This window comes from Cuculus canorus, chromosome 2, assembly GCF_017976375.1.
Source record: "Cuculus canorus isolate bCucCan1 chromosome 2, bCucCan1.pri, whole genome shotgun sequence".
NCBI classification, from domain to species: Eukaryota; Metazoa; Chordata; class Aves; order Cuculiformes; family Cuculidae; genus Cuculus; species Cuculus canorus.
This window is the reverse complement of record NC_071402.1, coordinates 128414026-128441215: the sequence shown is the minus strand read 5'-3', so window position 1 is coordinate 128441215 and position 27190 is coordinate 128414026. Positions and strand designations below refer to the sequence as shown.

General features: G+C 38.8%; 1 protein-coding gene across 5 annotated transcripts; it reads right to left on the bottom strand.

Moving 5' to 3' along the window:
* Window positions 1–349: 349 nt before the first annotated feature.
* TMEM196 (transmembrane protein 196) lies at window positions 350–20448 on the bottom strand. 5 transcript variants are annotated; one of them, XM_009570843.2, is made up of 5 exons: window positions 19924–20448; window positions 8311–8367; window positions 6242–6496; window positions 4316–4389; window positions 350–1994 (listed from the first exon to the last, which is right to left on the bottom strand). In XM_009570843.2, the coding sequence occupies exons 1-5, from the start codon at window positions 20080–20082 to the stop codon at window positions 1988–1990; spliced, it is 552 nt and encodes a 183-aa protein (XP_009569138.1). In that variant the 5' UTR covers window positions 20083–20448; the 3' UTR covers window positions 350–1987. The 5 variants fall into 5 exon arrangements, with proteins under 5 accessions (XP_009569138.1, XP_053916666.1, XP_053916667.1 ...); XM_054060691.1 differs by having other exon boundaries at window positions 352–1994; window positions 19918–20445; XM_054060692.1 differs by having other exon boundaries at window positions 357–1994; window positions 19936–20438.
* Window positions 20449–27190: the final 6742 nt, after the last annotated feature.

The following is a 27190-nucleotide window of genomic DNA, read 5'->3' as shown; positions in this document are numbered from 1 at the left end:
TTTTTGAGTAATTTTTATTTTACTCTTGCTTTCTTTGATAAGGCCCTTATACACTCTTTGTACTAATGCAGTGAGGAAAGTTATCTTGCAGAACCATTTCCTCTGGTTTTATGTCCAGCGTGGATTGCTTCAACCGGTATGAAACTCTGCAGCCCAGGTTGTGTCCAGACCTGCAGAAAAAGTCCTCCCAGAAGGGGCACATACTGGGAACAAATATATCCAATGTTTCCTGCTGCTGAGGAAGAGGAGCATAAAGCAGAAGAGACAACAGCATCTATAAAGTAGGCTGGAATGTAGTAGGAAAGACAGTCTAAAGGCTTTTAGAACCTGTAAGGGGAGTGCTTTCCTTGAGCAAAAATACCTTTAACATCTAATTCTTTTGCTATGACAGTATCTGTATTTTTAATGAACTTGCAACAGTCTCATTAGCAATTACTAATACATGTAACATATTAGCATATCAGGGACTTAGAGAAAAGCCCTTTGAGACAGTAGATAAATGAAGAGAAGCCTTATGAGATGGACTGGTTTTTGACTCACAAGCTTATTTGCATAAAATTTAAGCATGACCTTAAATCACAGTGAAGATGTTTTCTATGTTGTAATTAGATGGGAAGTTCCCATGCAAACTTAAAAAATCCTAAGTTAATTGAATTTAAGTTTGTATTTTGCTGTATGGTGTCACCAAAATTGTAATTTCTAGAGGTTTTTATGGCATGGTTTGTATAATAATAAAATTCTATTCACGGGGGTATAAATGGCCAAATGTTGCCAGTCATCAAGAATGCTCATATCTCAAATTCACATTGAAGATCTGAGCTTTACAGCACATAGACCCACTATGTAATATATGTGATATTTTATGAATATTTTATATGAATATTATGCTGTATACGTACTGTTACAAATTACTTCTTCCTTTTATTCATGGTTACATGAGCCAGTTGGTCCTGCAATAAAGTTTGGGGTCAGTTAAAGCTGCTGTTTTAATATAAACACAGCTTTAACAAACCCCAAACTCCATTGTGAGTGTGCAGAACTGTCAGCACATTCTGACCTTGACTCTTCAGTCTTCTGCATGCATGGCAGTTCAGCTTTGCTAGGTCTTTCTTACAAGAAAAAACCCCAAAAAATCTCTCTGTAATCTCTGTGTTAGACTTCATTTTATTTGTTATCTTTTATGAACAAATTACGAAATATACTTCATTCACAAATTGGAAATATTTACAGTTTCTTTACAACAAGGCATTGTTGAGGTTTTGATTTATGGTGTTCTTAGAGCATTCTGTCTTTCAAAACAAAGACGATGTTGTTTTCAGCACACTGTTCATTTACACACCGAGTGTGAAATGGGAGCCTTTTGGAAGAGTAATGTGCATTCTCTTTTAATACAATCTACTAGGAAAACTGAGGCTGGATGCATTTGCAATGTAGGGAGAGGGACTGTGCAGATGCATTGCTGGTACTGTGCCACATGATCTGGAGTTGTCATGTTACACCAGATGCTGCTAAGTGGGGAAGAGAAAGATTCCCCTGAACCATTCTTCCTTTGCCCTCTTCTCTTTAGGAATCCTGTGACTGGGCTAAATGTAATCCGGTTTAATTATTTTTTCCTGGGTTTTGAGTCTTCATGAGAAGAAGAGTCGTGAGAAGTCTATTTCAAATACTATCACAATTCTGAAAAGTTACTCAGACCAAAAAAACCTAAAAAGAGTAGCCAGGAAATTAATTAATATTGTATATCCGTAAAATGTTTTGGAGATAAATTTTGGACATGTATCTAAAAGGGAAATGCAACTGTGCTGTTCTGCAGTTGAGACATTTGAGCCATAAAAGCTAAGACAGTTCCATTTTCTCAATTTCTTGGAGTCTTTTTTTTTCCTGAAGAAAAGTCTAAAACCACTTCCTTCCATGGAGCTTTTAAAAATCTCTTAATATACACTTCCATTATAAATCAGATGTGGGCCTCCATTGCTTAGGTTGTCTGTCATTTCCTGTAAAAAGAATAGAAAACACTGATTAAAATTACAATTATTTTGTAGTGTTTGAAGCTTAGTTAGCTAAGGTTGTAACAAAAATTTAGCAAACTCTGAATTTCAAACATTCAGAAAAACTATGTTTTTTATTTGGCTTGAGATATCTCTGTAAAAAAACCAAACAAACCAGAAATCACATTTCTTGCGGTATAAATTAAATACATTTGAAAGTTGATATACTCATTGATACTGTTTGATTTGGACATTACTCTCAGAACATATATACAGCATTGATGGCATCCATGCAAGTTTTGTGATGTTGTCTTTTGAAAGTGCATCAACTCAAGCTTGTGTGGTCATCTTCAAAGGAACAAGATGGTAATCAGGCCTTCATTTCAATTCAAACTTTTTTCTGTGCTGACATGCTACAGATTCATTCCATCTGATGCTAGCTACAATAGACATTCAGGAAGCAAGTCTAGATCCAAAGAGGATCTTAGGGTTTTGACTACGTGCCTTGGGAGGGGACTGATTTTAGTTTTCACTTAATATGCCAGACTGCAATTTTTAGCAGTTCAGCAATTGCTACTCAAGAAGCAGATGAATCATCCCAGAGTAAGCTGACCTGATCATGAGTCAGAATCCTAAAGCACATAAACCTAAATTTGTTTGGAGTTAGATTTTCTAATTCTCAGATTACAGTCCAAACAATACCCACTTAGCAGCTGTCTAAGCCTGGAGATGGCTACATTAATAAAGCACTTCTCTGACCCTCAAGGCTGCAAAGCCACATGAAGCTTATGCTCAGAACTGCCTTATTCTGAGCAGTTCTGGCCTATTTCATACCAAATTAAATCACAATGCAGAAATGAAGTGCTCTTCTGCTTACGTCTAATGACAGATCCCAGAGAACATCCAACTATGCCGAGAGGAATGGGCACACATAAAAATAAAATTTGGGCCATTCTTTTTAAAATTCAAGTAGATAAGGTGGAGGTGCAACTATTGGACTAGTCCTAAAATATTTGCATGAGAACTAGAAGCTTTTTTCTGTATGGAAAGATTAAATTCTTCCACCTCCTCAGTACAGGTGGAGAAAATGTGGAAGCAAAGGGATTTGTTTGTCCCCCTTCATGGAAGCTACTATGAAGGTAAAAAGGAAGATTCATTTAGCTGAACAGAAAGAAAGACAGAAAGAAGGAGTCTGACTCTATCACATAGTAGGTAAAGAGAAGAAAATTACATAACCTAATCTGTATTTGTAGTCTGACTGTTTCCCTTCTTTTAATCCTCAATATTTTATTTATAGCTAGTTTGGGAGGCAGAGACCAGAATTTGAAATTTTCACATAAACTGAAGCACTGGTGCCTCCTTTCTGGGGTGTTACTAGATACATTTTGAAGTAGATCGCAACACTTAATTGTTGTCTGCACAGTTTTTGAAGAAGGGATGTGCTATTCCTCTCTACAAAGTAAACTTGGGGCCATCAAACCAAACAGATTTGCCAGTTAATACTTCTAAATCAAGAGTAAGCTTCAGAGAAAAGACAATGTGGAAATTTACTGAATTTTGAGCATTTCTACCTCCCAGCTCTCCTCTCCATTTGGCAGATGATGGTGTTGGATGTTTTTTGTATGGTGCTTTTTTCTCCTCATACACTGAAGGGAAACATGAATGCCTAACACTGAACTCAGGATCATGGTCTGGGGGCTGCCTGGGCTGAAAGAAGGAAGTATGGTTGTATATTTGTAGGTGCCCAAACCATTTGTTGGATCTACATTGAAGATTCAGTCAGCTGGGAAAGGGGCTAAGAAGACCAAAGCCATTTAATGTTAAGTATCAGTCAGCCACAGTTTAATAGCAATCTGTCAGAAGACTACTGGTGACTGTGCAAGTTTCCTTTTGTAAGCTTTATCAGTTAAGTTCTCTGCAGACATCAGCTGTTAGAATATCATCATTCCAGGAAACATTGAAAATAATTTATTTTCCCCAATATTTCTGTTGTCAAAAATAAAAGTATTAATAAATTTAAAAATGTTACTGAATTCAAGAAATGAAGGAGCACACAGATTAGAAGCAGAGTGAGTCAGTGGTGGTAACATCCAAATAAGAACATTTGGATGCCCATAACTAGGGTGAACACTTTAAATACTCAACTTACTTCCAGATTGCAGCATTCACCATGTAGAATTATGTCACTGCCTGGAAGCACCATTCCTGACTCAGGGTGACATCACAGCATCAGCCAACTTTGATTAGCTGAAACTATGACTTCAACGTAGAAGTGGCCCTTCCTGAAGTGACATAACAACATGGTAGCTCCCTAGTGTTCAGCGTACCTTGGAGGTAACTCTGGTGTCGGGGGAACCACCGGGCAGCTGGGCAGGTCGGTTATTTCAATACCCCTCAATCTCTAATATAAATATAACAATTATACAATAAATATAGCACAAATAAATGCACATGCAGTAAACGTCTATTTTACTGTACATCAGTATAAAAAAATACAAAATTGTCTTATATATATAACACTTTAAAGCTTTTTTCTAAATCAGGGCCTTGTTTTTGTAATTTAAGTAGCCTTCATTAATTTTTAGGGGCATACCTAAAGAAGTTGAGCTAATGTGTTCAACCTGCAAGCAGCAGGAAGTCCACAGGCCATAGGTCTAAAACATCCTAAATCAGACTATCAATGCATGCATACTTGATTCTAAAACACACATGCAAGGAGTCCACCATCGGTAGGGTGCATCCCACGTTGCTGAGCATGCATCATGGCTTTTCACCCAAGATAGGTGGGCACCTGGCAGTCCTCACTGCTAAGTGTCTAAAAGCTCAATAGATCAACAGACCAGAAAAGGAGGCAGTGAACTACAGCTATACATGGTCATCTTCAGCCCTAATTGATAGGGTTGGCATGTCTCTGTATTTTGAAAGGGTTTTCTTCCCAGGCATTTTTCTTTTATCTCTCTCTTTTTCTCTCAAGTGAGCTTCAGCTTTACCCTGGTTTAGGCGAGAGCCTCTTTGAAAGACAGCATATAACCTACCATCTGCAAGACCATGGTAATACTTGCCTACAGAGCTCATCAGAATTCTGCTTCATTTTAAAATGAAAGATGGGAATGTATCACTTCTCTTGATTTTATCACCCTGTTTTATGTTAATTTTGTAATTTGACTATTTAAAATATGTTTCAAACATATTTTTAAGGTGAATTCAGTCTGTATTTCTACTTGGAGTCTCATTTTAGTTAAGAAACCAAAGAACAGTGACAAGTCATTTTTACCAAATTGTCAGTTAGCTCCTATATCATGTTGTTTCAGGGAATCTGAAAACATTTTACAGTCTGAATGAGTTAATCCTCGCTTTGCTGTTACTAGTTTTCAGTAGATATGATGCAGACTGTTGAACGTAACTTTAATGCAAACTTGCATGTGGAGGTTTAGATGGACAGTCCACTCGACTTTTGTTCCCTTCTCTACTCATTTCTCAAATGAAAGGCATTGGAGACGAAGTCCAAACATAAAGCACAAGGTGTCAGTGAAGGTTTTCTCCTGAAATACTGATCAGATCTGTAAATCCAGAGAGCTGATTTCAAGAAGTCTATTGAATTAATTCTTTTGGCCCTAAGTGCTCAACTTTGGGACCTTAAGTTTCAGTACCTAAACGTAGACCTATGTAAACACCTTGGTAAACTTCCTTTTAACAGAGAAAGGCAATAAATGCTCAGTGGTGCAAATTCAACCAGTTTCATTTAGGTGTCTAAATATGCCCTTAGGTGCCTAGGTTTAGTCATCCAGGTTTGTGAACTGTGGTTTTTGTGTTTAAATAACCTACTTTATAAGCTGAGTACTTGGGAGAGGAATAAATTGATTAAATCCTGGAAGCATGCAATGATGTGGTTACAGAAATCGTTCTGTGCTTTTTCACAGTACAATACATGATAATCCATATTAATAAAGCTTCAAATTATTTATGAAGTGCTATATTTAGCAGCTAAGCCCTTGAATAGCTGTACAATGGAATTACGTTGAAAATGGATGTACTTCATTGAAATGGATGCACTGCAAATATACAGTACCTAAAAATAGCTCCATATAATGCAACATAATAAAGTTTGCACAGAATGGCAGTGTTTCATTTCCCAGAAGTTCTTTCTCATATAAATCTGAAAACTGAATACATCTCTTGCCAATTGTAAACATGAACACGTACAGAGGCATTTTAGGAGAAGCAGAACAAATAAGGGAGGACACACAACTCACTTTTTCTGCCATTTCATGGGAGTGATGCAATGAATGTTCTCTTTCTGAGAACATTCTCCTTTGTTCATAGCTGGCTAGCCGACAAGTGAGCCATGAAGAAAGGGTGCAACCACCAATTCCAATGCATGCAAGAGACATGGAGGCAAGATGCAAAGAATAGAGAGCAGACGACTTCTTTGTCAGAGCACGAAGAAATTGAAAATTTAGGATTCCTCCGATTAGTCCACAGATGCAACAGGCAGAAAAAAGTATCATCTGTCAGGAAAGACAAGAGAGGTTATGTCACAGTAACATTTTTCAGAGACAGATTCTTTCACATAAAAAATGAGACTAACCATAATTCAATGCTTTGATAGCATCAGGGATTGCAACACTTCACAGACACTCATTTTTAACTCACTCAGCTCACACAGAGATGCAAAGGAATACAATACCTTCTGGTATACAAGAGTTAAGACTAGCCTTGCATGTGAAATAAAGCTGGGTAGAGTGAGTTGCTCATGTTAAAATATAGTCAATGGAAGGACTAGTAGGACAAAAATCTGATTTCCAGAGTCTCATCCAAAACAGTAACGTAAAAGACTGTGTCATAGTTTTTTATTGTACAGTTTCTCACCACTCCTCAGGAGTGATCACATCATATATTCACAGTGAATCTCTCTTGCTTTGCATGCCATCTGACTCTGCCTCTTGTTCATTTCTAATTTGTTCAGTCAGATAGCAGTTTGGAGGCTTCCTACAGATGTTGTGCGGACTTCAAAAGCATTCAAGGTGAATGTGCTGAACAAAGAAGCAACAGAAACAACAAAGGAATCTGTGATACAGCTCCTTAGAAGGACAATGTGGTTTTTGTTTGTTTTTAACTTGGTTTAAATGTTTCTGAAATTTCAGGAGGATGTGAAACAGGCTGCAATTGAGACGTTTAAAGACCTCCTATCGCTTTAATCACAAAGATGTCACGTTGGTTCACAATATCCTTGAACCACAAATGGTTCTTGGACTTGAGGGCAAAAGAACTTATGGAGACATTGCTAAATTATCGTCTTATTCACCTCCCTTGGTACGGCTGGCCCATCAGATGTTGATCTAGATGGACCCTTGATGTTACTCAATACAGCTTTGTACATGTATCTAACTACTGTGGTAGGAACAATTTATAGAGCTTTACAGACCACTTCGGTACACAGCTGTACCGATGAGAGTTTCATCACAAATGTGGCATACTTACAGTACGTCACAATCCACTGGGAAGTGACTATTCCATAAGACCACCAGAACAGACAATTTTTAGAAACTAGTTATGGTCCACATACTTTAAGAAATGAGGCCACCATTGTAACAGAATTTAATTCATTGATATTCAAAAATAAACTGAGATAGATCTTGATTCCCTTCACACTTTTGCTGGTTTTACATGACTACCATCAGTATATGGCAGAATAATTAAGCTGACAGAAAATTAAGCCAGACATTATAATTTATGAAAGGATCATGTCTTTAACATAAAGTTCTGCTGTGACTTGTTTAATAATAAAACCATTTTGCTGCAGTCAGAAAATTTACTCTACTTCTAATTCTTAGATGAGACAGAAAACTTCCACCATCACCGTAAAACTGGCTTATTCATGATTCTGATTGCAAAAAGAACTTACTAAAACAGTGAACAGCTGTGGTATCTAGAATCAGTCTTGGTCAGCAGCCTCATTGAGATGGCAGCCCAGTTGTGCCACACTTCACAGAAATAGGTTTTTGAAGGAGAGAAATTACAATCCAGTGAAGTTATTGGGGAACATTTAAATTTCTGTCAACAGGTTTTCATATCTATGCAGACAGTGATAAATAGGGATGCATGTCTTAAATAGGCATGACCTAAGTAGGCCATTTCAGAACTGCCTTGTTTTGCTTGATTAACCCAAACTGCTTTTTGTTTTTTTGGAATGCTGACTTGCAATTTTTACTGACTTTTTATCAGAAACAATTGTACACAGAAAACTCCCAGTAAGGAGTTCGAGTTAGATAAGCATGACTTTCAGATACTTATGTATTGTATATGCAGTGGAAAAACTTACAACAAGTCCAGATTTTTTTTTGGCGCACAATATTCCACATATGCCACAAAGTAGAAACTGTAAAGAGAAAAAAAAAAACCACAATTATTTCATCATTTAAAGTCTCAAGCTCAAATCCTGCTGTATTGGTGACCATAACGGTAGGTTAGGCAATGGTTACAGTTGCTAGCATTTTTATCACGAACCATATGTTTCAGGAAGTTATAACTCAACCATAAACACACTTATCTGAGAAGAAAAAAACTGGAATGAGAAGTCAGACCGAGGATTCAGGAAAAAAACCGAAAACCTACTTTTAAGCTGCTTGGGTAAATAAATCAAGAAAAAACGCTCAATGTTGCAAGCAAAACTTGGCTTTTTAGTCTCTTTTTTCCTTCAGAAAACTTTAGCAAGGTAGTAGTCAGGGATCCAAATAATCTACTTTGAAGCACAGCTGAAGTACTTAATGCCCTGCTCCTACCATCTGAAACACTGAAGAAACTTACTTGTATTTTTGTCCTCAAGATAGTGGAATTCTGGGAAAAAATGCAATTCAATCACCTCTGTGGGTGCAGGTGTAAATACAAGTACATCTGTTGATGTAGCTACGCTAAGCAGGTAGGAAAATTTGTTTCAGATTCTAGATAGCCCACTTTGCAAGAGATAGCGTGAAGGTGTCTATACTTTTTTCATGTAGTTGCCTTTCACAAACTGATCTGCTAATTATTGCGTCAAGCATTAGGACTAATTAGCAGAACCAGAAACACCCCCTACCAAATAGATGTTAATGCTTTTTAGTCACCTGCATCAAAGACCAATGACATTCTCTGATACCATTTTTTCCTTCTATAAAAATGTTTAAAGAGAGAAACAAAATAGTCCCTGAGGGAGCAGTTGTGGAGGAACTACAGTAGTTGTATGAAGGCAATAAGGCCTTCTCCAGGTGTTTGTAATAATGTCAACAGATTTCTTTGACACCTCATAAACTCCTTCATTAAGAAATCTGTGCTACTTATTTTCAGTAAAGCTAGCCCTATACCTCTATCGAGAAGTAATTTTAAAGTTTAAAAAATGGATTTTTCCACATTCTCTTTTCACTGAGATGGTATTTCTAGTGAAATACTCCTAGTCAGTAAGTCCAGCATCTATAGCAGTAAGCAGCCCACACTGCATTCCAGGAAACTGACGGACAATTGGTGCACCACTGTGTTGTTCTCCTAACAAACGTCCAAATGTCAAATGTTCTAGTGAAATACCATCTGCTTGATCTCGATTCAGGACTAAATCACAGAGCCTGGCTGTTACATAAGAATTAAAAAAAAAAAAAAAAAAAGCAGTTTCTATAAAGCATTTAGAGTCCATGTGATGTATGCCATGCATATCCCATTTGTCCTCCAAAATTTTGCAACTTCAGTATCTCCCTTGATAAGATGTAGTAATATCTCCCTCCAAATGAAGTAGTTCATGCTTACTGGCAAGCATAAGCCTTGAGATGTATTTTTACTCTGAGTTAGGCCCATTAAATCAGTTCCCCACAACAAATAGGGTTAAATTTTGTATTTTTTTTCTCTCTACACTGAGGATGGGATTGTGGATTGTGGATTCTGATGATGGAAATGGCTGGGTCACATAGACCATGGTGCTGAATGGCTCAGGACATACAACTGCTAATTGCTACCAGTGCTCACTGACTGGAGTGAAAACCAAAAAAACTGATGGTAGGGATTGCTCTTTCATTTTCACACAGGCAGAGGAGATTTCAGCTCAGAACTGTCATGCCTGCCTTGTAAGTTTTCACTTATGCTTTCAGTGAAGTTTTGGAGTTTCACTCCCAGTCCTGTCATTGCAGATTCCCTTCAACTGTAGGCATGCTTCAGATTCTCACATGTAGTGTTTTGTATTTCTCAACATTAATGGAGAAACCTAAAAAAAAATTATTGAAGACATCGCTGTAATTAAGTTCTATTCAGTCAGATTTGATAAAGTGGATTAATAATATAATTTCTCTCTGCAGTGATTGAACAGGACTAAAACAAAAATCTTGTATAAAGAAAAAATTATGACTTCTAGAAAGCTTACAGAAAGTTTCTGGAATATACCATCAAAGATATTTTCAACTTGCAACAAGTATATGTTAACAAGTTTAAAAAGTCGGAGATGGAGTGGAGTGTTGTTGAAAATTTACCTTCAAAGCTGAAAGAAGAGGTCACCTATTTTTTCAAGAATGCTCTAATTCTGCTCCTGTTAGACTCAATGTGTTTTGTTTTTTTGGTGTTTTTTTTTTTTTTTTTTTACCATTGGTCTCAAGGAAGAAGACTTTCTATTTCTCTGGTACAGTGTTTGTTAGCTAGAGGGCAGTGCCTTGCATATGACCAAAGGAGCAACAAGCAAATTACAGATTCACTCAGCATTTAAACCATCAGTTTAGGCAGTTCTGCTATACTTTACTGTTTATCAAGGACAGGACACACACTCTTCCAAACCACCTTTATGTAGAGCCATATACATATATATTACCTAAGGCATTTCCCACTTGAAATCCAAGGAATAGTGAATGAGACAATCTGCAAGCCCTAAGGTACTGGCTTCTCAAAAGCAAGGGGTAAGTACCATATCCTATAGTTGTTAAAATATCTGAGGGACTACTTGAAGTAAATATCTGGATACAGGAGTTGAATGCATATTTAGTAAGTTTGCTGATGATACTAAACTAGGAGGAGCTTTAGACTCCCTCAAGGGCACAGAGGCCTTACAGAGAGATCTGGATAGACCTGTTGGCCAACTGCCAACCATATGAAATTCAACAAAAGCAAGTGACGGATTCTGCACTAGGATGTGGTAATCCTGGGTATACACAAATAGTGGAGGACAAGAGGTTGGAGAGCTCTTGTTGAAGCATAGATAGTCGGTCAAGAGAGATGATTGTCTCAGTCTACACTGCGCTGGTGCAGCCCACCTCAAGTACTGTGTGCAGTTTTGGATGCCTCAATGTAAGAAGGACATCAGACTATTAGAGTGTGTCCAGAGCAGAGCGGCCAAGATAGTGAAAGGTCTCAGGGGCGAGACTTACAAGGAATGGCTGAGGTCACTTGACTCATTCAGCTTGGAGAAGAGAAGACTGAGGGATGGCCTCATCTCAGGCTACTACTTCCTAAAGGTAAACAGTGGAGGGGGAGGTGCTGATATCATCTCTCTGATGACCACTGATGGGACATGAGGAAACAGAATCAAGCTGCTTTGGGGAAGTTCAGACTGGACATTAGGAAAACATTCTTCACTGAGAGGGTGGTCATTCACTAGGACAGGCTCCTCAGGGAAGACATGGCACAAAGCGTGTCAGAGTTCAAGAAGCGTCTGGATGATGCTTTTAGTCATATGGTTTAATTTTAGGGAATTGGACTCAATAATCCTTATGGGTTCTTTCCAACTTGAGATATTCTATGATTCTATATTCTACAATAATATTTTATTGTGACAGGATCTGTATATGTAGTCTGCATGTATTTCCTCTCTCTGTATATGTACAATATTTATACAGAAGGAATAAGATGTCCTATGGTTAAAGAACTCAACAAAGAACCAACGGAAATTATTCTACTCCCTTCTCTTCTATTTGGTTCAGTTCAGTTCTAACTCAGAGGAGTTCAGTATTCCTGGTTCTTTCACATTCTTCTGTGTGAGCTTGAGAAGGTCATGCCAATGTTTTATCATCTGTATGACTATAAGACAAGCAAGTTGTGAAACTGAATGTGCTAGTCTGCCTGAACATATTAAAAATACTTGGAAGAAAAGCACTTTGGCAGTAGCAAAGGAGTAATATTATTTGGCGTTTTTTTTAGATGACAGTGTGCTACAGTTATGGAGAAAAGGCTTGCCCAGAAAACAGTATGTTTTTTTTATTTATGACAGCCAGCATTTTTTTGTTAAAACCAATGGATGGATTGGAGCCATAGCATCAGGCAATTCAACCTTATGTGAAGATTTGAAAATTATAAGCCAAGTTTACCACTCTTTTCTGAAGGTGAAGAGGATTCTTATTCACTGAAAGCAGTGCAAAGCTGTTTTACAGAGAGAATAATAGCAGTACCTAGGGTTCAAGAGCACTGCTCATGCAGAGTTGACTTATACAGGTTTCTTGGTGTAGAGACCTCTAGAAAGGTTAGGAGTTTAATGAGACATTATGTGATTGACTCTAATCATTGCTTTTTGATAGAGACTTGGGAATTTTTTTGTTGGTGCTGTAGTAGTAATTTCCTGTAAAATTTTTGATGTCTCAGTGATGTGATCAGCAGTACTGAAAAGTAAATGGGAGAAACTACACTAGGTTTTTGCCCAAGAAAAAACATGTAAGTACAACTCAGACTCAAAAGGAATTCCCTATGTTTGTTCCTGTTTGTCTTTTAACTCTTCTGTTTTGCAATACTGCCAGCTGGAACACAGCTACTGGGGACTGTGTTGTCTTGCCACTCTCTGGCTGTTCTTGGCTATCCTGAAAGATGTCATGTTCATGTCCATATGTCATACCAGTTAAACTTGGCTTGTAGCTGTTGAGCTACACTGTACTACAGTTCACCCATGACTAACTGATATTGTCGTGGTGCAGACTTGCTCCTACTTGATCATTGATTAGCCACAGTCAATTTTTACCAACCTCTTGGACTCTTTAAATGTAGTTACATTTTCTAACCACATCAACCCTAAAGTAAGTCAAGGCAAACACGCTTATGCTGAAAGTACTGTAGATCATGACAGGAAAAGAAATATATCACTGTAGATAAGCTCCTCATAAGAACAATCAATTCAGTTGAAATGTTCACAGCTCATGCCAAGAAAAAGTCTAAAACATTTCATGAAGGATAAGCTAAATTAATAAGCCCTCCAAAATGCTCAGGGAGACAGAAAAAGACCTTTAGCTGGACTTGTTGAAACAGATATTTCACTGTTGGACTTTTGATTTAACTATTATTCACCAGAAAAATTGTGAAGGGCTAAAAGATCCAAAATGTCACTTAAAATCCCATATAGTTCACTATTTGCAATCAATTTCCATTGCTTCTGATGTTACTTATGATTGAGGATCTATTTTTACCTCCTGTGATATATGATGTTTCATGTCAAGACTAGCAGAGGAGGCAAGGATTGACTATATCATCCAGTAACAGATAGGGGCAGAACAACTCTTGTTTTTTACCAGTAAGGTAAAAAATTCTAAGATATTACAAAGCACAAAAGCTACTTAGAGACTCAGTGGTCTATGAGTGCCTCAGTCCCGTATTCAATGAAGATTTACCAGAGACCTAGGAAAGTCAGAGTCCCTCTGATAGCACTAATGTGATTGCAAGGTGATGTGGTGGTGTCTGTATGTCTACGGAGCCTTTACCATTCACACTGCATCTGTGCCTGCTTATGTTCAATATAGATATTTGAAAATCTCTCTTTTGATCTGTTGAACCTTGTAATAAAGAACCAAAGACCTCCCAGAAAAGGAGAATGTCTATTTTCAGCCTGCTTTAATTTACTTTATATTAAATATGGGCTTAAAACAAAACCTCAGATCTAAATACCCAGAAATTTTGTTGAGGTGGCTGAACTCTCAGTTTAGATTGCAGTTCTGTGGTTTGGATCCATCCCTATTTCATATTTTCTGGAACAAAATACTTGGCCTCTTTCACTTTCTCCTAGAAAAAGGGGGCTTTCTCTCTGGTAGTCTGAAGAAAAAAATCAGTTTTAGTTATATCTGCTCAGAGCCAAAGATTTGTTGGTTTCTATCATGCAGAAGAAAAGGAACTATTTTTATTTTATATATTGAAGCTAAGAAATCTTTCTTCTGTTTTGATAAGGCAAAAACAATGGTAAATGTAATTCCCTTGAGAAAATGAAAACTGTCTATGGAAATTCTTTCAGGAGTGAGGCTAAAGAAAATAGTAGCAAAAACCTGTTGATTATAAGAACCACATGATCCCTAACTACTGTTCATGACAAAGAAGAAACCCAAACTACATACGCTGTGTGGAAAGCCCTCCAACTTTTACATATGGGTCATGCATATGTATCTAATGAAATAGAAGAAGGGAAATTATTACAAATTTGAATATAAAATGGAGAAAATGCAAGCATATCGTACCTATTCAAATAATGCTCTACTTGGAAGAATAAACCATCAAGCAGAATAAACAGCTTCACTTCTGTCTGCTCTTGTCAGGTGGTAAACAAGAAAAGTCTGTGTTTTACAATAAAATTGTATAAACATATGACTGCCATGAGAATACCCAGGAATTTGAAAGTAGTTATGTCTAGAAGGAACCATTCTATTTAATAATATTCTTGCTAAAACTCCACCCAAATGAGAAGGAAGATTAAACCCCTAATGGGTGAACTGAGCAGAAAAGGCATCTCTAATTGCAACTCTTCTTCAAAGTAGTATTTCAGAACAAGGATGAAGTTTTCTTAGTGTAGGTATAAAGGACACAGAATCCACTCATGAAAACAAAATTAGAGAAAAATGACAACAGGCAAAAAAGAGCGAGCCTAGGTAGTAGGTTTGGTTATTACATCCATAGAAAAACAATACTTTTTGCGATGATGTTGCTGTCACATGCAAGGTGTTGTGGGGACTAGAATGTCTAGCTGGCTGCAAGTCATCCAGACACAGAAACAAAAGCAACAGCATTGCCACAACCCAACCCTGTGTCCCACCAAATCTGTCATGCTCTGCTATTTGAAGTGAGACATAGTGTTAAAACATGACTAATCTGAGCTAAAACCTTGAGTTGGTAGTGTCCTGTTTGGTCATATCAGCTCAGGTGGTGCTACAGTTCCTACTAGTTCAAGCCATATTCAAGGAGTTTAAATTCTACCCCGTTCCCTGGGATTAGTGTTTCCATTCATCTCGTTCTAGGCCTGCAGAGATGCTTTACAAATGGGAAATATTTTTTAGAAATATGTAAGGAAATTAAGAAATTAGTCTCTGAACCTGAAAGTCTACCTATCATCAGTGATTCAAAAAAACTCTATTCATCTGGGAAAACATTCAAATTCTCAGCCCCAAATAATAATATTTATTTACTGTTTAGGGCCTATCAGAATAGCAAGCAGTAAGTAATGCTTTTTAACAAATATTTAGTTTAGAGCATGACTATTTTCATCTCAAAAAGTAGTAAACTAAAGATTTTTCCCTGCAGGTGAACTTAAGTCTTATCTCAGCTAAATATTTAAACATATGCATAAGTCAATCTATATTCAACAGATCCTCTCGAACACAATGTGGGGACTACAAGTTCCCTTGGATAGATTGTCTTCCATCTTGGCTTATGCTTCTGCAGTGTCTGAGTAACAAAGAAAACCTACTGAAAGACATCACAGCTGGAGTGAAGGCAAGGCAAGGAGTTCCCATGCTTGGCATGTCCTCCCTTATCTATAGGTAGAGAACTCTCTCCAGCTTTCACTGAGATCACTGACAGTGCTGCGATTCATCAGGAGCAAAAGCCAGCCATAAATATAGTCAGTTTGATGAAAATGCAATGCACATGTTAAAATAAAGTAGGATCACATCTGCATTTTGTCCGCATGCTAAACAATAATGTGGATTTTTTAGTGTTCTTTTGAAAAAAAAAAATAGTTTGACTGTTCTTTCCAAAGGAAACTTGGCAGCAGTAAAAACTAGATGCGAAATTTAATGTTTTAAAATTTTAGGCCACCAACATTGATTTACGGGTCTAAAATTATTTTCTTCTTCTGGAAGAGTTCCATGCTGACTGAATCTTTTTCTTTTCCTTCAATTCTTGGGTCAAAAAAAGTCACTGAAATCAAATATTTCAAGTGTCAGTTTGGAGCAAAATTCTGTAGCCAAACTATAAGTACAGATTTGCAATGGGTGTGTGGACTTCCATTATGCTACAATCACAAATCACAGAAACAGTAACTCCACCCCTACCAACAGATAGGCCAATCAACATCCAGAAAATGCGTTTAGATGTTTGTGTTTGTAAGGGAAGAAACTATTACTCTTGAGGGGCATAGCCATAAGCGAATCCTCAGGCATCTCTCCTGCATATAAAGATAGATGGCATATTTATCTAAAGATGTGGCTTTTGTCTGTCACACTCTCTCTTTCTCTGTGAGAGAACCTCATTTATGACAAGAATTCATTCACCACTGCAGAATAATTGAGAATTAGAGCCAGATGCATATGTGAATATATGACTATATAGTCACTAATTACAATGATAGTGATGCAACCATTATGTTCTAAATATAGATTGGAAAGTATGTGACTATTTTAAAAACATCTGTGAATACTTTTTGAAGGATCATCTTTTTTTTTTTTTAGTTTGTGCAAAAGCTTTTGCTATGGATGCTGTCATTCTTGCTCTATGAGTGTAGTGGTTCAGCACTCATTGGTTGGATAACTGTCTTTGAATGTTGGTTTTCAGAAATAAATCTCAATTTCTGGAAAAAAAGAAATCTGGGGGACACTAAGTACAGCCTGTGGAGCAGATTATACCAAAGCAATCATAAAAAAAAAACAGAAAGAAAATCCAGAAATCAACATTAGGTTCACCTTTGGTTTTGTGGGACTGTATTTTTTTCCCCCTATTAGCAGCCATGGCCTATTTTTAAAAGAACAGATTGACTATGATGTAAAATAAATTGGATAGTTGTGTCCACATCCTCCAGATAATTTAAGAAGTCAGTCACACCTTTAGTTGCTTTCTTTTGGCTACTTTTTAAACAACTCCTATTATCCTAATCTAGCTCAACTCCAATGAGAATAACGAATTTAGGAACTGTTTTCCCATTTCCCAGAATTTTTTGATGTAGATGTTGTCTAGGCTTTCCATTTCTTCATTCTTGTCTACTCCACTTTCCCTGGCTTGCTTATACATAATGCAGGGTATGCAAGATCAGAGCACTTGAGCCCATGCTTAACTTCACTGGCGTCTCTAATCCTGTGGGCAGGATTCACATGCTTAAAGTTAGGTCCATTCCTTAGTAAAGTATCTGGCTGAATGGAGACAGTGAACAATAAGGACTCTTTTAAGAAGAAAGCTAATCTATGTCAAATGCAAAGCATCATAAGGAGGCAGACATAGGAGATAGAACGTGTGTGATTTTAAGATGCTCACATTTCAGGAATTCAGGTTAAGGTTTCCATGGTGATGCTATCTTCATCTGCTTTCTTATGAACTTGGGCCTCTGCTGAGTTCCACCCACGTAAGTGAAGGATAGAACGAGGCCAACAGTTTTCCAGGTAAATTACTACAGAAGACGTGACACTATTCAATTTAACTTCAGTGTTTTGCATATACTACCATGTCAAGTATTAGTTTTTCCTTTAATGCCCCTTTCTTTACCTTATTTTTCATTTCTCAAAGGAAAACCTTGATTCAAGAGTGTGAATTGGAAAAAAAATCCCATATTTTTGGCAAGACATATTCTTTAATACAGGCCACATGAGATCAGTGTGAGATCCAGTGACCAGAAAGGTGGTTTATACCATTTCTGCAGCAGGATAATGCTGAGTTTCATACAAACAAACCTTTCTCCAGTTGTTTTAATTTGGACCTAGTTACTCATGGCCCTAAGCATCCCTGAAGAATGGTAGATGTCTAGCCCCTTTCCTCTCCTATCTCACCTGCTAGTAGTCCTCTAGTCAGAGGAACACAACCTAATAGATAATTTGAATTGTTGGAGTGGTACAGAGAGGGTGCCATAATGGTGACAATATAGACCAAAGATCTTTAGTTCAAGGCAAAGTAAGTACACTTTTATAACCATATTAACCGGCTTTGCATACTGCTGTGATTTCTCATTTCCTCTACTACGTGAAACATAAGCTGTTTGCTTTCACTTTATAGTTTCTTCGCATCTTCTCTCTGCCTACACAATATGCAGCTGTTTGCCCAGTTCCTATAAGGTGGTGCCTGCCTCTTCTGGCTCTGGTAATGGGCATCCTTCACCCATTGGTTACATTTTCAAACTAGTCCCTTTGAGTTCCCTTCTATGCCCCTCCACTAACATATGGGGTCAATTTCCTATAAATATCTGAAAAATCACTTCACTGTCCTCTACTTTATACCTTTCTAAAACTCAGTGCTCAAAGAGCTTGAAATCAGCCAGACTGCTGGTGTGTGTTAATGCAACCACCTGTTATACCTATCAATTGTGGTTTGTTGTTTCTTTATACTCACTCATATCCTTTTATCCTTCATCTGTCTCTTGCTTGGATTTAGAGCTAACATCTAATGTAATAGGATCTTAATCTATGGCTAGTACAAACTCTGGGGTAACAGCAACCATAAAAATGAATGAGGCAGTTGTGCAGGAAATGTGCATTGTCATGAAATGGTATCAGCTGGGATAGCATTGTCACGAAACGCAATCACTGCATAAAATACTGATCTCACTGACTGGTCTAAACTCTTTGACTTCACTGAAACCTAGGATATTGCCCTCTATCGTTAAATCTTCAGAGAGACACATGTTTCTGAGCAATCATTTTTCTTCATCAGCAATGATCAGAAACCTCCCTCTTTGAAGTGATTTTGGTAATAACATTACCTGTTGGCCAATATCTCATCTTATCTGGTCTTCATTCTCATTTCTCATGTACCTGTTCTGCAGTACAGAATTATGCGTGTGTTTATATACTGCCAAAAATATTTATGACTGTCGTCAATAATTAATAATTATTGACAGTGAGAATATTACCTGAAGCACTTTGTCAGAATGAATCTATAAATTACAGGAGGTTACGCTGATGAATAACCAAAAGTGTTTTGCATTTATCATCTTATTTCAAGCAAAGCAAACAATCCTTTTAGAAATATTGCTGTACAACCCAAGCTTCCCAAAAGCAAAAGGAGTTCAAAAATGCCCACTCATGTTTAGGAATATTCAATATTTCCTTCTCTTTGTTTCATAGATATAAATAACAATTTGGAGAAAAAAAATCTTCCTAGAAACATGCATCTCTCAAACTGACAACAAAAAAAATATTTTTGAGAAGTGAGAAATACTGTGTGATATAAACATGCTGCTTGTATTAACCCATCGTTGGTGTCTGACTTTTTTTGTCTATTTTACAAGAAGCTCAGGCTGCCTAGATCACAAGAACATATCTTTCCTTTTCCTTCCAATTTCCTCTTTCACTTTTTCCTCCAAAAGCTCAGAACTCAGCTGACACGCTCTTGACGTTATTTCAGAACACCCTACGATGGTCTCACCATAAGGGATGGGGCTGTTCTGTTTTAAAAGCAAAACTCAGAGCCAATTTAAATATTGCAAGCTTTGGCCCGTGTTCCACTCGAGGCATCGGGCTTTCCCGGGTGTGAGAATGGGTTCGCAGAAAGTTCAGTTGTTCATAGCAAAATCGAAAAATGAAACAGAGCAAGAAAGAAGGAGTCTTCTCCCTCACCCCCCACCCCCAAGACACACACACAGCTCTCCCCCCTCGCCCCACGCGAATGCAGACCGTACCCCATGCACACCCGAAATGGACCAGGCGAGGCTCTCGGCGCGGCATGCACACGCGGAGGGGAAGGGAGGAGAGGGACGGGAGGGGGATGCCTTCGCACGGCCGGATCATCACCATAAAGAGTTAAAGAGAGAGTGAAATGGCTAACGTACACACACCCCGCTCCATACCGGAGAAGAGTCTCCCAGCTGAGGTTTATGCTCTGTGAGGACCAGGCTGAAACTGACCGCCCCCACGGCCACGCTGGACACCCCTAACCCTATCTCCAGCACGGAGAGCACCAGGAGGCTCCCGATGATCTGGCTGCTGGTGCACATCCTCCCTCGGTCATCCTTCCTTCCCGATCAGCCGGGGAAACAGCGCATCCTCCTTCTCCTCCGCGGCCCTAAGTCGTCCGCAAACTTTTCCCCCTCCGCGGGCCGCCGGGGCGCAGCGGCGCATCCGCGGGCGCTGCCCAGGGGCCGGCAGCGAGCGCGGCCCCGCCGCGGAGCTCTCCAAGGTGCTGGCCCGGCGGCGGGGAGAGGCGCCGCTGGCGGGCGGTGCAGCGCCGCGCTCCTCAGGGGCTGCGCCTCCTCCGGAAAAGTCGACCTTGTCTGATCGCCTCCTGCGCTCTCATTGAAATGACCTCACTAGGATTTTTATTTTTTTTTTCACCCCCTTATTTCTTTCCCCTCCTCTCTTCCCGGGTTGGGGGTGGAGGGAGAGGAGCGTGGCGAGCCCACCCCGTCTATATTTATGTATGAATCTAGACCCAATGCACAGGCGAGGCGCTCCAGCAGCCCCGCCCCGGGGCCAGAAGACACGGCGCTTCCCTCCGGTCCTGCCCCCCGGCACCTCCTCCGTCCCGCACCCGATCCGGCTGGTGCGCCCGGAGCCGCGGCGATGCCAGATGCGAGCTGCTGCCTCGCGCGTAAAGGTGAGCCCCCTCGGTGGGCTGTGCGCAGGTCGCCCTCCTCCCAGGTGCTGTGCCAAAATCCAGGAGGAAGTCCATCTTCCTCTTGTATTAGTAAAGGGGCCGGAGTCCATCATGTCTCGTCACTGCTAAACTCTCTGGTCTCTTTGAAAACACTGTTGCTGAAGCAGACAACTGCTGTAGCCATGCCTGTCACTCTGACAATGGCCAGAACTGTGGCAGTCCTAAAGCAAATCATAGAATCATAGAATAATAGAATCATAGAATAGTTAGGGTTGGAAGAGACCTCAAAGATCATCCAGTTCCAACCCCCCTGCCGTGGGCAGGGACACCTTCCACCAGACCAGGCTGCCCGAGGCTCCATCCACTCTGGCCTTGAACACCTCCAGGGATGGGGCAGCCACAACTTCCCTGGGCAACCTGTGCCAGTGCCTCACCACTCTCATGCTGAAGAAATTCTTCCTTATATCAAGCTTAAATCTGCCCTTCTCCAGTTTATACCCATTCTCCCTCATCCTACCACCACAAGCCTTTATGAACAGGCCCTCCCCAGCTTTCCTGTAGGCCCCCTTCAGGTGCTGAAAGGTCATTGTAAGGTCTCCTCTGAGCCTTCTCTTCTCCAGCTGAACAAGCCCAACTCTCCCAGCCTGTCATGCAACACAGCAAATTATAGCGACATCTTGAGCTGCTCCTAGAGCCGTAGTGGATTGCTTGATACAAGTCTTTGTTCCAGTGGCTAAGATTATAGGGAATGCTTTGTCACTCTGACTGTATTTTTACAATCCAAATGTGGTGAACGATGCAGTGAACTTATATACTCAATCCAGCACCTTGGGTCTCCTAACTGTGGATCATCAACCTCCAAAGAGTTCCCTTAACAACAGGGTGAAAGCACTGCTTCAACAATTACATCCCAAAATCTAGATCATGGCTCAAAAACATCAATGTCTTGCAGGATTTAGCTATTTTTCTCCATATACACTTTTTTATTATTCTAAAGATAACATATTTGGAACTTTTTCTTGTATGCAAAAATCTAGAATTCTTATCTGTACAGAAATTATGCACTCAGATATCGGAATCTAGAAGGGCAGCCCAGAATTGTCTGTTATTTTTATTTTTATTTGGAGGCAAGAGCATAAGATTAGCAAGGTTCTGATTGAACTTATTTCTTCGGGTTTCAAAACCTTTGGCTTGTGTTTTGAGAAGATGGCCATTGAACCACTGTCATGAAGGGAGATAGGATGCTAAAGTACAAGAGGACAAGCTATACATAGGTATTGCATACACTTGAGAAGATTAGATCCACCAGTACAGGCCAGAGTTTAGTTCTCATTTGTAGAACCCTTGCATAGCTAATTGCTGTGAGTGGAGTTACGCTGTCAACAAAGTTTTGTCACTTTAAGCTATTTATGTTGTGAGAGAGTGAGAGAAAGGGGTCCTAGGATAGGAACTTAATGCTTTCTGGTTTAAAACGTTGGCTGTTTTATATTTTCGCACATTTTTCCCAGTTCACAGAAGCAGAATGGGTGACTGCATCTAAAGGAAAGCTGAATTATAGTTAAAGCTGAATTGTCCCCTTCTCTTATGTTTTAAATGGTAGCTGACATCTGTTATCATTAAAAATCAAGGCACAGCATAAAAGTTCCTAAGCTACTATATTTATGTAGGAGGGTAGAGAAAGCACAGATTTTCAAGTACCCACATGGGTGTAGGAAGGTGTTTCTACAATGACAGTATCCTTATTATGTCACATTGTTACAAACATTAAAGTGTGCTAAGGTGCAATGATTTTACTGCTCAGAGTGTGTTTTACCGGGACTATAAAACCCAGTGGTGATAAGAGGGGAATTGCGTAATGACAGATATAATTAATATATTTAATACTTGCAGCCAGATAGAGTGGCTGTCATATCAAGATGGAGATCATGTGACAGAAATCAGATTTCCATAAACAGCTTGTTTTATGTAACGTTTCCATTTCAGTCATAATACGTTGTCAGAAAGATGTGGTGGAAGGAGACCTTGTGAAAAGAGTGTCCTAAACGGAAATCACTTCCTGTGATGGTTATTAAAACAGATATAAAACTAGAGTTCAGTGGCAGGAGAGGAAATGCTCTAGGTGCCTGCTTTCTAATCTGCAGATGGCATAGAGGTGAAGAGCTAAGTGAGACCTCAGTCAAAGTTAATAAGACTGCCCAAGACGAGCTGCATGAGTTATCTCTGGTTTGTAACCTTTCAAATAAAAACAGAAAGGAAACACAATATTCTAATCATTATCTTATTAAATTAAAAGATATAGTCTTTGTCCATGTAATCATTTTAGTTTATTTGTACTGTGGTGCTGCATCATAATTAAGTGCTGATCTAGGCAATTAACTTTACACATGTGGACAATCCATGCATGCATTTCAGCACATGCCTACATCTTTGCAGCATTAAGGCACGATTTTCTAGAGTTATTTAACTGCTTACTGTCTCAACTGGCTAGTTTTGAAATGTTTCCTGTATTTCTGATTCCCATAACAAAAAGATTATGATGTAATACTGGGGGGAGGAGGGGAATTAAAAGTCATTCAACCCACAGGCAACTTTTCATTATAACTGCAGAAAGTTAAACACTGAAATCTCATCTCCAAAGTACATTTAACTACAGTCAAGAGTGCTTTGGATTTTTTTTAATTTAAACTGCTGTATTCATGAACAAAACTCATTAATCTTAAACTTCTTTACTTCTTTGATAGAAAACTTTTTTTTCCTCTTTTTTTATCATTGGAGACTTTACTAATGGTTCATGACAAAAAACGTCTAGTCATACAGTTGGAAGAAGGGTAATTGAATGACATAGTACTGGCAATGAAGAAATAAAAATAAGAGTACAAAGATTCATTTATACTAAGTCCCTTTTATACAGCTCTGATGGCCAAAAGGAGAGACCGTAAGAAGGTTTTAGCCTCTCCATTGGAAATGAACTGTTTTATGTAACGCTTCTGAGCATGTAGTCGTAGCTGAATGCATCCTGTTAAAGTGGTTGAATTTATTTATTCCCTAGTTTCATGTGTCACTAAAACAAGACTTTAAAGAGCTTTATTGTGAATAAGAGCTGGGTCTATTACTTTAAATTCAGAATTCAGGCCGCTGAATCCAGTTCAGCCTAGGTAAATTGTGAATAAAATTGAAACTGTACAGACATCCTGTGTCTGCTTAGAAGGTAAGAAGTTGGTGCAGTACCAAGAGGGAAGGTACTCACTCCCTAAACACTGGTGTTACTATGTGGGTATAAGGTAGCAGCCTTGAGCAAATAAACGGAAGTTTGAGTCATCTTGGGAGCTGGATTACTCTTTTACCTTATGGATTTATTTCTAGCCAGTCCCAAGGAATATGAGTTGATCTATCTTGGAATAAATGACACACAGTAAATGACTTCTACCAAGACATTCTTTAGGAAATGGAAAATAATCATCTTCAAGGGCAGCTTGCAAATCCTCTTGTTTTTACATGCACCTTCTGCTTTCGCCTTATTTTGCATATTCCCTCTCTTTATACTGTTTTGTCAACTTTATCCATTCAATTCAATTTGACTGAAGCAAAGGCAATGGAGAGCAGCACTCTAACAAACAGATTTTAAGTGTTTTGGGTGATACAATGCCTTGGCTTCTACAAAGAGATGCCAATGGATTTCATTCTAAAACCAGCTGTATCAATCGCATCCTGTCTACAGAAATGCATACAAAACAGCCTTTGTGCAAAATTAACTCTTATTACATTTTACTCCTCAGTTTGTTCATGCTTTAAATTATCTTGCACTGACATTCTTCCAAGGGAAGCAAAACACATCAGAATCTTTTATGGGAGAAGATAAGGGACTTTCATTGATTTTCTCTGTTTAAAATTCAATACTCAGACAAACCTTCTGCTGAATGGGTAGCAAAGTTGGGATCTGTGACATGCTGTTAAGGTTGTTAGGTCATAATTATTTTTCTTGGATCAAGTTACTAAGGTATTGGTTTATATCGCACAATAAATCTGATGACATATTCTAAAACTACTTGACATGCTTTGATTCATGAGAACTCAGAGGATTTGTGACAGTCATTGATGTTTGGTGGAAAATTTCACAGGTTTTGAGGTTTTTGTTGGGTAATAAAAGTTGGATAGACTCCATATAGCTCAAGTTTACAGTGGGCATATATTACTTTTCCTTTCTTATTATTCTTTATTCTCCCTTCTGTCTACCACTGTAAGAAACTCTGATCCCCTTAAGGTACCCTTTACTAGCTTGATTAGATGGGATTCTTCTTTGCTGGAAGAGATCAGAGATCTGTGCACAAATTCCATCTCCTGTTCCTCATCAAAATATTAAGAGTACTTGTGAAATTACTTGCCCCCATGTTACATACAAGTATGTGAGTCAAAGGATCTTTAAAGTGATTTGCCTAACGTTGTACATACAGTTTGCAGCTGAACTGAGAAGGTCTCTGTCATCCAACATCAATGTCCTGTTAAATAAAGACTCTTTCTACATTAATATGGTTTCTGTGGAAACTGCAAGAAAGGATGATCATCAGAAAAGACTAAATTTTCCCAGGAACAGTGATTCCCTGACTCTACAGTGGATAACTCTAAATCTGGGAAGACCCTTGGATGCATCTGCAGACCTGTAGTTGCCTAGCAGCTCTGTTCATGTGTATAATACACAGCACTGAAGTGCCTAATTAAAACAAGTACTCCTCTGTTACTAACATGAATTTAGTACTTATAAACCAGTTTCTGCACATTTCCTGGTGCAGTAGTGCTGTGCTAAAGAGGCTGTCATAGAGATTTGGGAATTATAAATCAGATGAAATGACATTCAGTAACCCAGAGAATGAGTTTCGTAGATCCATCACCTCTGATTCACTAAAAGGAGATGTCATCCACTGGGGAATCTGGGGCAGAATGGAAAACTGGTTGCTCTAGGAACTGTTTTGAATGATATGATCAAACACTGTGTGTATGAAGTAGTTATGTATTTATCAGACAATCAATAAAATATTTACGTTTTCTCACAGGATAAACAGGTTCTTTACTAGGGACACAGGAAAGCTCAGCTGTATACACTTTGCAGAAGCAAAGAGGGCTGAGGTTGGATAAGACTGGAGGCCAATAACTTATCATTCTGAGTTGGACTGATGTTTTATGCTAAAAACCAGAGGGAAAGAACATTTTAATGGAACATATTGTGTTTGTTTTCATGAGGAAGAAAAATAAAGCCAATACTAGTCTTCTTAACAATGTAGGAAAATGTCACCTTTTTCTACCAATTTTTGTCCCTATTTTGGGGATAGCAAATGTAATTTTGTGATCATGGCAGCATAGCTTGTAGGAAAAGGGTGAGTAGAAGACCAGAGATGGATTGGTAGGGACTGGCAGGGCTGGGAAGTGTCAGCCCTGTAGTAAAGGAGTTTGGGATGAATCAGTGGTTATTTTCGTGGGCTGTGGCTGTGAGAGAAAAGATGGGACAGTTCAGTTGGCCATGAAGGGAATGGCAAGTGAGGGTGTTTGGAAAGTTGTGCAGGGTCTTCTTGTCTCTTGCTTATCCTTGCAAGTACGCATGGACTCACTAGGAACCCAGGCCTTTTCACGTGAATATTTTGAATAGGTGAGGGGAAGAGAAGGGTCATATAATGCCATTTTTTCCACAAGAAGGGCAAGAAGAAATAGCGTGGGGCATAAAATTAAGAAAAAACTTGATGGGGACCTTTTGTTTTGATGCCAAGGGGATGTGAGTTAAAAAGTGTTGGGACAAAGACTGCATTGCACACTCTAAGCTGTGCATCAGCAGGAACAGAGATATATGTGGATCCATTAAGTCTCTGTTTCATCTGACTTATGTCTGATGAAATAATTTGCTCCCCTCGGCAACCTGAGGACTTAAGCAATCATGTTGTTTTTTATGAGAAACTGAGGCAGAAACAGGATCTTAGGCTGAAGGAGTGAGTCTTTGTTGAACTCTTCAGATTCTCTCTGTCTAACATGTATATTACAATCCACATCTTAGCATCTCTTAAGATTTCTTTGAAGGAGAGGAAGCTCTGAAAAAAACTAGGACATGAGAGGAGGATTTTCACACCACCTGTGGATCTAAGTTAGAAAAAAAGATTCTGTCTAGGACCTTTGCCTAGATGGTTGCCAAGAAGATGATCTGCAGTAATATACTAAATAGAGGCACTTCAAATTTCTCAGTCTCATTTTGAACCACTGGAGAAATAATTCCATAGTTCTATAGTACACATCGTGACTCCAGTTCTGGAGCTTTAGAGCTATAGAGAGGTGTTATAGAAGTATATAGCATGTTTGTAGCAGCTCTAAAATTTTAAAGAGCCATTGCTATGCAATGCTTTCTTATACCGTACTCAGTAATCATTACATCTACTGAGACAGTGAGTATTTTATTCAGACCATTTCTGAAACTTGCCCATGATCTTGAAGCTATTGCACTTTAAGTAATAAACTACCATACTAGGTGTAAG

Coding starts and splice junctions, on each gene's coding strand:
- TMEM196 (XM_054060691.1), bottom strand. CDS start 20,082: ATGTGCACCAGCAGCCAGATCATCGGGAGCCTCCTGGTGCTCTCCGTG. Junction 8,368..19,917: donor CGGTATGGAGCGGGGTGTGT/GTACGTTAGCCA, acceptor TTCTCTTTACAG/TTTCTACTTTGTGGCATATG. Junction 4,390..6,241: donor CCCATGAAATGGCAGAAAAA/GTGAGTTGTGTG, acceptor TATTTATATTAG/AGATTGAGGGGTATTGAAAT.